The 14945-nt window shown below is 43.8% G+C and overlaps 1 protein-coding gene across 1 annotated transcript in view; it reads right to left on the minus strand.

Annotated features, from left to right (window-relative positions):
* Nucleotides 1-14945, minus strand: part of cd109 (CD109 molecule) — a 247971-nt gene that overhangs the window by 13626 nt on the left and 219400 nt on the right. The window contains exons 28-30 of the mRNA XM_073050423.1: nt 10449-10604; nt 9225-9290; nt 6813-6955 (exon numbers count right to left, since the gene is read on the minus strand). Coding sequence (XP_072906524.1) covers nt 6813-6955; nt 9225-9290; nt 10449-10604 — 365 coding nt within the window. The remainder of the gene's footprint in view (nt 1-6812; nt 6956-9224; nt 9291-10448; nt 10605-14945) is intronic.

Raw genomic sequence — 14945 nt, forward strand, 5'->3', positions numbered from 1 at the left:
TATTCTAAAAGAAAGATGACACAAGCGAGGGTAACAAAAGATGTTGCCAGGGATGACTGACCCCTCAGGCGGGGGCAGTGTGGCGCTCTGGGATCCTGGACAGTCGCTCGCCTCAGCATTCCTAGCAGCCAGCGCTACTTATTTATCTTGTTTTAAAATGCATTCATGGGATTATGGTAAGCTGTTCAAGACCACTTCTTGTTACCCTTTATTAGCTTGGGCTATACAGTAGTGCACTTGTGTTTTTGTGGGTCACCCTGACTGTAACCAGGGTGTGTAATAATCACCTCCCTTGTCTGCATGTGACTGAGTGGGCTCTCACTGAGTGACGATGCTCAGTCTCTCATTATGCTGCATGTGAGATCATCAAGCTCTTCTCGTCTGTCGTCATACTCACCGCAATAAGATAGTAAGACCATAATATTTTTAGGAGCAGAAATAGAGCATTTTGCCTATCAAGAATGCTCTTCCCGTCCATCATAGTTGATTTATTACTCCTCACAATCCCATTCTCCTGCCTTCTCCCCATAACATTGATACCCTGACTAATCAGGAGCCTATGAAACTCTGTTTTAAATATACTAAATAACTTGGCCTCCGGAGCCATCTGAGGAAATGAATTCTACAGATTTATTATGCTCTAGCTAAAGAAAGTCTTACTCATCTCTGGCCTAAATGGACATTCCTCTATTCTGAAGCTGTTTCCTCTGGTCTTAGACTCATCCTCTCCGCATCCACTCTTTCTAGGCCTTTCAATATTTGGTAGGTTTCAATGAGATCCCCCCCCCCCCCCCCCCGTTCTTCTAAACTCCAATAAGTACAGGCCAAGAGCCATCGAATGCACCTAACATGCGAAACCTTCAATTCCTGGAATCATTCTGTGCACCTACTCTGGGCACTCTCCAATGCCAGCACATCTTTCCTCAGATAAGGGCCTAAAAATACTCCCAAAAGCCTGAGTGCAGTCTGAACAATGCCTTATAAAGCCTCAGAATGACATCACTGCTTTTATATTCTAGCCCTCTTGAAATGAATGCTAACACTGCATTCGCCTTCCTCACCACCAACTCAAACTGCAAGTTCTGGTCGCCTACCTAAAGGAAAGATAGCGATAAGACCATAAGATATGGAAGCAGAATTGGGCTATCTGGCCCATAAAGTCTGCTGTGAAATAAGATTGTTGTTATTTAACGGTGCCCTGTTCAGATTCTCACACTGGATGTTGCCAGGACAAGTACCCTCATAATAGGGAATGATTAAATAACTTAGCTAACACACCATGCATCTTTCTAACCACCCAATCAAATTGCATGTCAACTTTGAGGGATCTTGAGCCTAATCCTTGTAAATTTTCCTTGTACACTTTCAATTTTATTCAAAACTTTCCTGTAGGTATGTGACCAGACCTGCACACAATACCCCAAATTTGACCTCACCATCATCTCATACAACTTCAACATAACCTCCCAACTCCTGTACTCATTACTCTGATTCTTTATGACTCTGTCTACCTGTGACTCCACATATAAGACGTCACACCTCCATAGTATATTCCATCTCGAAGCATAGAGGGAGGCCACTCTGCTCAAAACTGTGGCTTTCAAATGAAATAAGTCTGAGGTGCTGCATTTTAGGGATTTAAATGACAGAAGTACTTTTACAGTGAATGGTAAGGCCCTGGGGAGTCTTTGTAGAACAGAGAAACCTTGGAGTTCAGGTACATGGTTCCCAGAAATTGGGTGGATAGGGTGAAGAAGAAGGCACAGAGGCAACAGATGCTGGAATCTAACCAACAAACAATCCATGAAAGAACTCAGCAGGGCAGGCAGCACAAACACAAGAAAATCTGCAGATGATGAAAATCCAAAGCAACATATACACAATGCTGGAGGAACTCAGCAGGCCAGGCGGCATCTGTGGAAAGGAATAAACGGGTGACTTTTTGGACTGAGACTCTTCATCAGGACTGGAAAGGAAAAGGAGAAGACAGGGTAAGAATGTGGTAGAGGGGAGGAAGAAATACAAGGTGGTAGGTGATAGGGGAAACCAAGAGAGGAGTAGAGGCAAAGTAAAGAGCTGGAAAGTTGAATGATGAAGGCAATAAAGGAGGAATCTGATATGAGAGGACAAAAGAACATGGAAGAAAGGGAAGAGGGAGGAGCACCAGAGGGAGATAATGGGCAGTTAAGGAGATAAGATGAGAGAGGAAAATGAGAATGGGGAATCCTGAAGTGGGGAGGAAGTGAGGAAGTTCGAGAAACCGGTTCATGCCATCAGGTTGGAGGCAACTCAGACCGAACGTAAGGTGTGGCTCCTCCCACCTGAGTGTGCCCTCATAGCAGCAGTAGAGGAGACCATGGACTGACATTTCAGAATGGGAATAGGACTTAGAATTGAAATGGGTAGCAACCAGGAGATCTCGCTTTTTCTGGTAGATAGAGCGTAGGTGATTGGCAAAGCAGTCTCTGTCAATCTACATTGGGTCTCACATATGTATAGAAGGCTACACTAGGAGAACTGGATGCTGTAGTTAACCCTAGCAGACTCACAGGTGAAGTGTCGCCTCACCGGGAAGGACTGTTTGGGCCCTTGAGCAGTAGTGAGGGAGGAGGTACAGGGGCAGGTATGGCACTTGTTCCGTTTGCAAGTTTAAGTGCCAGGAGGGAGATCAGTGGGGAGAGACAAATGAACAAATGAGTCACATTTGAAGCCATCTCTGTGGAAGGTGAAAAGTAGGGGAAGGAAAGAATTGATTGCTGGTGGGATCCGATTGGGAAGGCAGCAACTGTGGGAGGAAAGGAATTGCCAGTGTTTTGGGTTGAAAGGAATTGTTGACATTTGAGTTCAAGAGCCACAAGGTCATGTTGCTGCTCTATAAAACCCTAGTTAGACCACACTTGGAATTTTGTGTTCAGTTCTGGTGTTTGGAAGGATGTAGAAGCTTTGGAGAAGGTGTAGAGGGAACTTAGACCATAAGACCAAAAGACCATAAGATATAGGAGCAGAAAAGGAAATTTGGGCCATTGAGTCTGCTCTGCCATTCAATCATACCTGATCCTTTCTTCTCTCCTCCTCAACCCCATTCCCCTGCCTTCTCCCCATTACTTTAGATGTCATGCCCAATCAAGAACCTATCAATGTCTGCCTTAAAGACTCCCGACAACATGACATTCACAGTTGCCTGTGTTAACAAATTCCACAAAGTCACCACCTCTGGCTCAAGAAATGTATCCACATCCATTTTAAATGGACCCCCTCCATCCTGAGGCTGTGCCCTGGTGTCCTAGACTCCCCTACCATGGGAAACATCCTTTCCGCATCTACTCTGCCTAGACCTTTCAACATTCGAGGGGTTTCAATGAGATCCCCCATCATCCTTCTAAATTCCAGTAAGTACAGGCCCTGAGTCATCAAACATACCTCGTATGATAACCCTTTTATTCCTGGAATCATCCTTGTGACCCTCCTCTGGACCCTCTCCAATGCCAGCAAATCTTTTCTTAGATGAGCAGCCAAATACTGTTCACAATACCCAAGGTGAGGCTTTACCATTACCTTATAAAACCTCAGCATCACATCCCTGCTGTTGTACTTAAGACCTCTTGAAATGAATGCAAACATTGCATTCGCCTTCCTCACCACTGACTCAACCTGCAAATTAACCTTTAGGGTGTTCTGCACAAGGTCTCCCAAGTCCCTCTGTATCTCACATTTTTGGATTTTCTCCCCATTTAGAAAATAGTCTGTACTTTTATTTATATTACCAAAGTGCATGATCAAGCATTTTCTAACATTGTATTTCATTTGCCACTTTCTTGTCCATTCACCTAATCTGTCTAAGTCCTTCTACAGCCTACCAGTTTCCTCAACACTATCTGCCCCTCCACCAATCTTCATATCAAAGCCATATATTCCATCATCTAAATCATTGATATTCAGCATAAAAAGAAGTGATCCCAACACCAACCCCTGCGGAATACCACTAGTCACTGGCAGCCAACCAGACAAGGATCCTTTTACTCCCACTCACTGCCACCTACCTATCAACCAGTGCTCTAACCATGCTAGTAACTTTCCTGTAATACTATGGGCTCTTAACTTTGTAAACAGCCTCATGTGTGGCACCTTGTCAAAGGCCTTCTGTATTGTTTGCAGTTTTGGGCTCCTTATTTTGGAAAAGGTATACTGACATTGGAGAGGGTTCAGAGAAGATTCACCAGAATGATTTCAGGAATGAGAGGGTTACCGTATGAGGAACGTCTGGCAGCTCTTGGGCTGTATTCCCTGGAGTTCAGGAGAATGAGGAGGGATCTCATAGAAACATTCCGAATGTTAAAAGGTCTGAACAGGTTAGATATAGCAAAGTTATTTCCCATGGTAGTGGATTCTAGGACAAGAGGATATGACTTCAAGATTGAATGACGTCCTTTTAGAACTGACATGCAGAGAAATAACTTTAGTCAGAAGGTGGTAAATCTGTGGAACTTGTTGCCATGAGCGGCTGTGTCACTGGGTGACACCAAGTCATTGGGTGCATTTAAGGCAGAGATAGATAGGTTCTTGATTAGCCAGGGCATCAAAGGGTATGGGGCAAAAGCAGGGGAGTGGGAATGACTAGAAGAATTGGATCAGCCTATGGTTGAATGGTGGTGCAGACTTGATGGGTCGAATGGCCTACCTTTACTCCTATATCTTATGGATGGGATGGAGTGAGTGGGATACAATGAGTTCTTTCAGCATTTCAATGATTCAATGGTTTAATTTAATATCAGAGAATGTGCACTGCATACAACCTGAAATGAGCCCCCAAATCCCAAGAACTTTCTACAGGGGCAGAGTTGAGAGCATCGTGACTGGCTGCATCACCGCCTGGTATAGGGACTGTAGTTCCCTCAATCGCAGGACTCTGCGGAGAGTGGTGTGGACAGCCCAGCACATCTGTAGATGTGAACTTCCTACTTTCAGAATCTTTACAAAGACAGATGTGTAAAATGGCCCTAAGGATCACTGGGGACCCTAGTCACCCCAGCCAGAGACTGTTCCAGCTACCACCATCCGGTGAGTGGTACCACAGCATAAAAGCCAGGACCAACAGGCTCCGGGACAGCTTCTTCCACCAGGCCATCAGACTGATTAATTCACGCTGATACAATTGTATTTCTATGCTATATTGACTGTCCTGTTGTAAATACTATTTATTACAAATTACTATAAGTCGCACACTGCACATTTAGATAGAAATGTAACGTAAAAGTTTTTACTCCTCATGTATGTGAAGGATGTAAGAAATAAAGTCAATTAAATTCAAGTCCTTACTGTTTGCAGACATCCACAAAGCAAAAGAAAAAACCCCGAAGAATGAATGACAGGAAAACGTTAGAACCCCAAAGCCCCACGCCCCCACCACCCACCACACAAACATTAGCAAAGCCGCCAAGAGATCATGACCTAGAGTTCATCAAAAACCACAGTCCACCCCAACACTTCGACGTCTCCTTCCAGATCTGCTAACAAACAGAGAAAAGTACAAAGAATGAAATGGAAGCAACGATATTATTGCAAATGTTTTCTGTTGCATTAAAGAACACATTATTTATATATTTCAAAACACTTTGCAACCTTTGAGTCCTCCTGAAGTTCATTCATTCTTAGATTACAGTGCACACTGCTCTTACATTGCAGCCTCCCACACTCCCGCGTTCAAAGTACCCATACAGTACTATCAAAGCATGTGGCATGCTTCACTCCTCTGCCATAGGTCACTACATTCCTGCATTGCAGTCTGCTACAGCCTTGCATGGCAGCTTGCTGCGCTCCTACATTGCAGCCTGCTGCACTCATGTGTTACAAGCTGCTTCAGTCGTGCATTGCAGCCTGCTGCATGGTTGTTAGGCAGCTCACTTGCTAATTGCTGCCTGACAATTTGTTCCTTTCCTGCAAAGATGAATAGGAGGTGAATAGTGACATGGACATGACAGAGAATATCCCCCTCCCTCTTCAATCCTGTCATGGACTATTGAAACAACCAATTTCCCAGATATCTTCATGGAAAAGCAGGGGCCATGGTTACACAGCCAATTTTGAGATAAATTCTGAATCAGAAACAATTTGATATCACCGGCATATGTTGTGAAATTTGCTGTTTTGTGGCAGCAGTACAGTGCAATATACAATAATAAAAACTATAAATTAAAGTAACAAGTACATATAAGAAAGAAAATTAAATTAAATAAGTAGTGGGAAAAGAGAAGGATAAATCTACTGAGGTAGCCTTCATTGGCTAATTGTCCATTCAGAAATCTGATGGTGGATGGGAAGAAGCTATTCCTGAATCACTGAGTGTGTGCCTTCAGGCTCCCGTGCCTCCTGCTTGATGGTAGCAATGAGAAGAAGGCGTGTTCTGGGTGATGGGGGACCTTAATGATGGACACCGCCTTTTTGAGGCATCACCTTTTGAAGGTGTCCTAGATGCTGGGGAGGTGAGTCCCCATGAAGGAGCTGACTGGGTTTCCAACTTCCTGCAGCTTTTCCTGTGCAGTAGCTTCTTCATACCGGATGGTGATTCAGCCAGTTAGAATGTTCTCCATCTGTAGAAATCTGCGAGAGTCTTTGGTGACATACCAAGTCTCCTCACACTCCTAATGAAATATAGGCGCAGTCCCGCCTTCTTTGTAACTGCAAACCACCCATGCACTGCGAGCTCCCATTTCTGAGGTACAAGTCATGCAAGGTTAGCCAACCTTTAGAATGATTTCTGTCTACACAATGGTCAACAACCGAACAGTGAACTGGAAAAGGCTGTGTACACTCACCGGGTACAGATCATCAGAGACAGATGATTTAGGTCAAGTATGTTGTCTGAAACAGTAATGTCCAAATCAAACGCCTCCTCTGACTCCACCGATCGCTTCCCAATCGCCAGAACGTTACTCTCCAGGTTGAAGAGAACATTAAGCTAGAAAAAACACAAAAATGCAGCAATTCAGATACTCTGTTAAACACTGGCTTCATCAGCTGTAATTTACTTCGATATTCACGCAGCATGTCATCTAAAACTTTGACAAACTTCCACAATGGAGAGTATCCTGGTTTTGTCACAGCCTGATGGGGAACCACCAATGCCCATGAACAAAAAGTCCACAAGAAGTGGCGGTTGCAGCCCATTCCATCACAGGAAAATCCATCCCCACCACTGGGCACATCTGTAGGAATGCTGCCACAAGAAAGCAGCACCATTATCAAGGAAACACACCAGCCAGGCCATGTTCTCTCATTGCTGCTGCCATCAGGAAGGAGGTTCAGGAGCCTTAGGCCCCACACCTTTTATGTATTGAGTTGCTGCCACGTGATTGGATGATTAGATATTTGCATTAATAAGCAGATGCATAGGGGTACCTAGTAAACTGGCCACTGAGTGCATATCTTCTGTAGTGGGTAGTTGCCGTTCTGTAGCGATTGAACATCACGCACTTGAATGCTGGCCGCATTGCCTGCTCAAGAAGATTACTGTTGTGCTCATCACCTGAGAGCAAGTACCAAGGATGCTGTGGGAGAACTTTACAGGACTGATAGCTCTCTACAAATCAAACATCCAGACAGTCTCTTTATTATTGCAGGAGACTTCAGTCATGTTACTTATTGTGTTTTTTTGTCCTTTTTATTGTTTTTTTATGTTTATTGTGTTATAAAGCTGCATTAGATTGGGAATAACAATCACTTTGTTCTCCTTTATACTTGTGTACTGAAGAATGACAATAAACAACCTTGAATCTTGAATCCATAAGACCATAAGATCATAAGACATTTTTCAATGTTCTAAATTTATTATCAAAGTAGGTATATGATACCATATACTACCTTGAGATTTATTTTCATGCAGGCATTCCCAGGAGCTTACAAAAATCAAACGAACTGCTAATATCAACCTAGGTCACCCAGAGATAGGCACCAAAAGCCAAAAGGTGCCTCATCCCGAGAATGAACAGGACTTGCTTTGGATCAGGCTCCTGGTTTCCTTTATCTTCTGGAATTAAATCTAGTTCATTCCTGGCAGAAGAGTTGGTTTCTATTTGCATGTCATAGGTCTGTAACAATGTACACAGAACAGATCCCTGCACACCTTTCTCCTTCCAATTCATTCCTCCGTAGGCTTCTCAGGCAACTTGACACCTTCAGCTGGGAAACTACTTGTGGTTCAGTGACCATGTGTTCAATTGGTCAGCACGGACACAGAGGCATACAGTCATTAGACCATAAGACATAGGAACAGAATTAGGCCATTCAGCCCATCAAGTCTGCTTTGTCATCCCATCATGCTTGATTTATTAATCCCCTCAACCCCATTCTCCTGCCTTCTCCAAGTAACTAATGCTTTTACTGATCAATAACCTATCAACTTCTGCTTCATATATACCCAATAACTATGTCTCTGTAGATGTTTGTGGCAATCAATTCCACAGATTCACCACCCTCTGGCTAAAGAAACTCCTCCTCATTCTATATTCTAGTAGGACATCCTTTTATTCTGAGGATGTGCCCTCTGGTCTTAGACTCCCCCTCTATAGGAAACATCCTCCCCACATTGACTCTATCTACCTATCCATTCCCCATTAAGCTGCTGCCGTTTAGGGCAGCAATGAAGGTCCTCTATCTCTGGCAGTGTCCAGAGCTTCCTTCTTCCTGTCAGTAGCTCGGTTTTCACTACTGTCAGTCAGGCAAGTTCTGGGTGGAGACTCAGGAATACTGTCGCATTCCAATGTAGGAGTGTTCTTCATTGCTCTTAACATAACAGCTTTGTTTGACCCGCCAGTGTTGTTAGCCTTGAGTTGAACCCCTGAACCTGGAAGACTGGTGGACCACTCCTAGTCTGGCCTTTATTTTTTGACTTGTTTGACATAGGTGACCTACCAAGAGTTGAAGCATAAAGCTCTTACTTCGGCCAACATAGCTCTTTGGGTCTATCTTGACCTTTTAATATTTGATAGGTTTTAATGAGATCCCCTCATTCTTCTAAATTCCAGTAAGAACAGGACCAGAGCCCACAAATGTTCTCAAGTGTTAACCCTTTCAGTTTTGTGAACTTCCTCTGGACCCTCTCCAATGCCAGCACAGCCTTTCTTAGACAAGGGGTCCAAAACTTCTCACAATACTCCTAGTGCAGTCTGACCAATGCCTTAGTGAATCGTGAGTCTTGAATCTCTTTGTTAGCAGTGAAATGACCGTACCTGAAAAATGGCCATGCCCTGACCCTTTGCTGTCACCGTCACCAGCAGAGGCTGCTCAATGCCAAGCTGTACAAGAAAAGAACAAGACCACAGTAAGCGAGCAGTGTAGTAATCTGTCACACTACACAACAATGAAGACTGAAGCAACCGCGTGGGACGGACTGACTTATAGGGAAAGGTTAAACAGGTTTATGAGGGGTATGGATAGGGTAAATGCAAGCAGGCTTTTTCCACTGAGGTTGAGTGAGACTGGAACTAGAGGTCATGGGTTAATTGTGAAAGGTGAATTATTTAAGGGAGCATGAGGGGGAACTTCTTCTCTCAGAGGGTGGTGAGAGTGTGGAACGAGCTGCCAGTGCAAGTGGTGGATGTAGGTTTGATTGCAACTTTTAACAGAAGTTTGGATAGGTACATGGGTGGGAGGGGTATGAAAGACTACAGTGTGGGTTGACAGGATTAGGGGAAATAACAGTTCAACACAGACCACTTGGGGCCAAAGAGCCCGTATCTGTGCTCTATGACTCTAAAAAGGAATGGTTACAGAGGATGTGGAGAACTTCACAGCAGTGGAAGTCAGGATTGAAGCCCAGTTGTTGAGCTGTGAGGCAGTGCCTCTGGTGGCTGTACGTATCCACCTTAAATGTTGAAACTGAACCAGCATTCACACACAGAAAATGCTGGAGAAAATCAGCAGGCCAGGCAGCATCTATGGAAAAGAGCACCCAGTTGACATTTTGGGCCGGGACCCTTCATCAGGGCTCAAAGGGTCCTGAAGAAGGATCTTAGCCTGAAACGTCGACTGTACTCTTTTCCACAGATGCTGCCTGGCCTGCTGAGCTCCTCCAGCATTTTGTGTGTGTTGCTTAGGTTTCCAGCATCTGCAGATTTTTCTCGTTTGTGACTGAACCATTACACACCACTTTTGCTAGAGACTCATTCCACAGCCTCTGAGTGAAGGTTCCCACTCATGTTCCCTTTAAATATTTCACCCTTCATCCTTAACCTATGACTTCCAGCTCCAGACTCACCCAACCTCAGTGAGAAAAGCATTTACCCTATCTACACCCCTCATCATTTTGTATCGACCTATCAATTCTCCCCTCATTCTCCTACACTCCAATGATTAAAAGTCCTCCCTTTAACTCCAGTCATCAAGTCCCAGCAAAATCCTTGTAAATTTTCTCTGCACTCTTTCAATCTGATTGATATCCTTCCAGTAGGTACCTCCACTGTCTGCAGGACAAACATGTTGGTGGAAGAGATGGTCAAGGTTGCCGGGTCAAGGAGCCCGGATCCGCTGATTGACACCTCCAGGTCTGTCGAAGGAGCGATATTCTCTGCTGTGAACTGCGATAGAGCCTGGAGTGCCACTACCGTGTCCTGGAATCAAGAGCAAAACAGACATCCCTGTAAGCAAATCTGGGAAGGATCTCCACAAAATCCCTGGATGAAATAAGGTCAAGGAGCTGCCGTGTTTATCTTCCAAGCACCCTCCAGAATTTCACACATCTACCGACTTGGTCGACTGCAATTACCGAGATTAATGAGATCTTCAGAAAACCAACAGAGAGTAAATTTACACTCTGGATAGGGTGAAGAAGAAGGCACAGAGAGCAGATACTGAAGCAACAATCAACTGAAAGAACTCAGCAAGGCAGCAACGACTGTGCTAGGAAAGGAATTGAGTGTTTTGGGTCGAAAAGAATTGTTGATGTTTGAGTTCAAGAGCAAAAAAGTAATGTTGCAGGTCTACAAAACTCTGTGTAGACCGCAGTTAGAATATCGTGTTCAGCTCTAGTTACCTCATTATAGGAAGAACATGGAAACTTTAGAGAAAGTGCAGAGGAGATTTACCAGGATGCTGCCCGGATTAGAGAGTATGTCTTGTAAGGGAAAGTTGAGAGAGCTATGTCTTTTCTCCTTGGAGTGAAGGAGGATGAGAAGATATTTGATAGAAGTGTACAAGATGGTAAGAAGCATAAATAGAGTGGACAGCCAGACACTTTTACCCAGGGCGGAAATGGCTAATATGAGAGGGCATAATTTTAAGGTGCTTGGAGGAAAGTCCAGGGGAGATGTCAATGGTAGTTTTATTTAGACAGAGAGAGATGGGTGCATAGAATGTGCTGCCAGTGTTGGTGATAGAGGTAGATACATTAGAGACTGCTAGATAGGCACATGGAAGAAAGAAAAATAGAGGCCTACTTGAGGGGGAAGGTTGGATTGATCTTGCAGAAGGTTAAAAGGTCAGCACAACATCATGGGCCAAGGTGCCTGTATTGTGATTTAGTGTTCCATGTTCTATGATAAACCTTGGTGATGGGAAGAGTGGTGAGAAGATGGGGGTTATTTGTTGAGAAGCAGAGGGGAATGGGTGATCAGATGTAAGTGAGCACAATCAGAAGGAGATGTGGGAGTTTCTCCTCGCCTCCAGAAGTACACAGATTTGAACAACTTAACGGTACCATAGCGGTTAGCATAACATTATGAAAGTGCAAAGAAAGGGGTACAATTCTGTGGCTGAATGAGGTCTATTTTGTCTCCATTACAACAGTGTCTTCCAATCACCTACCACTTTCTGTAAACAACACTTCCGAATGTAGAACATTTGTAGGATTTTGTGAATAAATCATGCAAGAGTTATTTTATGTGCTTTAACAAAAGCCACAGCCCTTGACTTTCATTGCAAACAAACCAAAAGCATTTCCCTCACACTGGCAACATTATGTCAAACATTGTCTCTTAAAATGAACACAATAACTCGATGATGGTGTTTGTGAACTTTGCAAAACAGTTTCTATTATGAATAATATGTGTCATAAAACCATAAGACTATATGACATAGGAACAGAATTAGGCCATTTAGCCCAAGTCTATCCACCATTCCATCATGGCTGTTCCCGGATCCCACTCAACCCCATACACCTGCCTTCTCGCCATGTCCTTTGATGCCCCTGCTGATCAGGAAACGATCAACTTCGGCTTTAAGTATACCCAGGAACTTGGTCTACACCGCAGTTCGCTACTCCCTGGCTAAAAATAAATTCCTCCTGACCTCTGTTCTGAAAGGTCTCCCATCAATTTTGAGGCTGTGCCCTCTAGTTCTGGATTCCCCCAACACAGGAAACATCCTCTCCACGTCCACCCTATCTAGTCCTTTTCAACATTCGATAAGTTTCAATGAGATCCCCCCACATTCTTCTAAATTCCAGTGAGTACAGGCCCAAAGCTGCCAAACGTTCAACATATGTTAACCCCTTCATTCCTAGAATCATCCTTGTGAACCGACTCTGGATTCTCTCCAATGATGATGCGTTTTCCGAGATATGGGCCACAAAAATCTTGACAATACTCCAAGTACGGCCTGACTAGTGTTTTACAAAGATTCAGCATTATCTCCTTGCTTTTATATTCTATTCCCCTTGAAATAAGTGCCAATATTGCATTTACTTTCTTCACCACAGACTCAATCTTGTGGGAGTCTTGAATGAGGACTCCTAAGTCCCTCTATATCTCTGATATTTGAATTTTCTCCCAATTTAGAAAATTGTCTGCATTGTTGTTCCTTTTATCAAAATGCATCATCATACATTTTCCAATACTGTATTCCATCCATCACTTTTTTGCCCAGTCTTCCAGTTTGTCTAAGTCTTGCTGCAATTGCATTGCTTCCTCAGCGCTACCTACCCCTCCACCTATCTTCATATCATCCACAAACTTTGCCACAAAGCCATTATCCAAATTATTGACAACCAATGTGAAAAGCAGTGGTTCCAATACTGATCACCAAGAAACACCACTAGTCACTGGCAGCCAACCAGGAAAGATTTCCTTTATCCCCACTCATTGCCTCCTGCCTGTCAGCCATTCCTCTGTTTATGCCAATATCTTTCCTGTGACACCCTAGGATTGTATCTTGTTAAGTAGCTTCATGTATGGCACCTTATCAAATGCCTTCTGAAAATCCAAGTAAATAACATCCACAGTCTTTCCTTTGTCCACCCTGCTTGTTAGTTCCTCAAAGAACTCCAACAGATTTGTCAGGCAAGATTTTCCTTCACAGAAACCATGCTGATTTTGACTTATTTTATCATTAGTCTCCAAGTACCTCGAAACCTCATTCTTAATAATAGACTCCAACACTTTCCCAATCACTGACGTTAGGCTAACTGGCCTATAATTTCCTTTTGTTTGCCTTCATCCCTTCTTAAAGAGTGGAGTGACATTTACAATCTTCCAGTCCTCCGGGACCATGCCAGAATCAAGTGATTCTTGAAAGGTCGTGACCAATGCATCCGTTATCTCTTCAGCAACCTCTCTCAGGACTCCGGGATGTAGTCCAACTGGTCCAGGTGACTTATCCAACTTAAGACCTTTGAGTTTGCCTAGCACTTTTTCCTTTCTAACAACAATGGCACTCAGTCCAGCTACTGGACACTTACAGACCTCAGGCACAATCGTAGTGTCTTTCACAGTGAGCACTGATGCAAAGTACCCATTAAGTTAATCTGCCATTTCTTTGTCCTCCAATAATACCTCACCAGCATCATTTTCCGGTGGTCCAATATCAACTATCACCTCCCTTTTACTCGTTATCTAACTGAAAAAATCTTTTAGTTTCCTGCTTTACACTATTGGCTAGTTTGCCCTCATATTTCATCTTTCCCCTTCATATTGCTTTTTTAGTTGTCTTTTGTTGGATTTTAGAAGTCCCCCCATCATCCAGCTTCCCACCCACTTTTGCTACCTTACATGCCCTTTCCTTGGCTGTTTTGCAGTCCTTAACTTCCCTTGTTGCCTACCCCTGCCACTTGAGAACTACTTCTTCTGTGGGACATATCTATCCTGTGCCTTGTGAACTATTCCCAGAAACTTCAGCCATCTCTGCTCTGGGCGTCATCCCCACCTGTATCCTCCTCCAATCCACCTGGACAAGCTCCTCTCTCATGCCTCTGTAATTCCCTCTATTCCATTGTGATACTGATACCTGTGATTTATGCTTCTCCCTCTCAAATTGCAGTATGAATTCACTCATATTATGATCACTGCTTCCTAATGGTTTCTTTACATTAAGCTCCCTAATAAGATCTGGATTACATCTGTCATCCATTACGTTACCCTACTCATAGAACACTACAGCACAGTACAGGCCCTTTGGCCTGCAATGTTGTGCCGACCTCTTAACCTACTCTAAAATCAATCTAGCCCTTCACTCCTACAGAGCCCTCCATTTTTCTTTCATCCATGAGCCTATCTAAGAGTCTCCTAAATGTCTTTAATGTATCTGTCTCCACCACCAACCCTGGCAGGGTGTTCCACGTACATCTCCTTTAAACTTCTCCCCTCTCACCTCAAGTTACCGTTTGCCCTCCAGTATTTTAGCTATGAACCTCAGGCTAGTGCTGTATGTGGTTATATTTACACACTTTGTTAATAAATTGACTGTGAACTTTGTAATATATGTCATTTCTACGCTGAGAAAGAGACTCTCTATCCTGACCATATTCCTCATCAATGTATAAACCTCTATCTGGTCTCTCTCAGGCTCTGATGCTCCAGAGAAAACAACCCATGTCTGTCTAGCCTCAACTACCAGTGGGGTGGGACTACATTAATCATGACTCCAGAGAGCCAGAATGGGCGGAGTGATACAAATGGCCTCTTTGCTCACTGCATACCTCTCGTCTATTGCATCTATATCGACGAGAACACACAGGGAGC

The sequence above is a fragment of the Hemitrygon akajei genome, chromosome 7, assembly GCF_048418815.1.
Source record: "Hemitrygon akajei chromosome 7, sHemAka1.3, whole genome shotgun sequence".
Classification (NCBI taxonomy): domain Eukaryota; kingdom Metazoa; phylum Chordata; class Chondrichthyes; order Myliobatiformes; family Dasyatidae; genus Hemitrygon; species Hemitrygon akajei.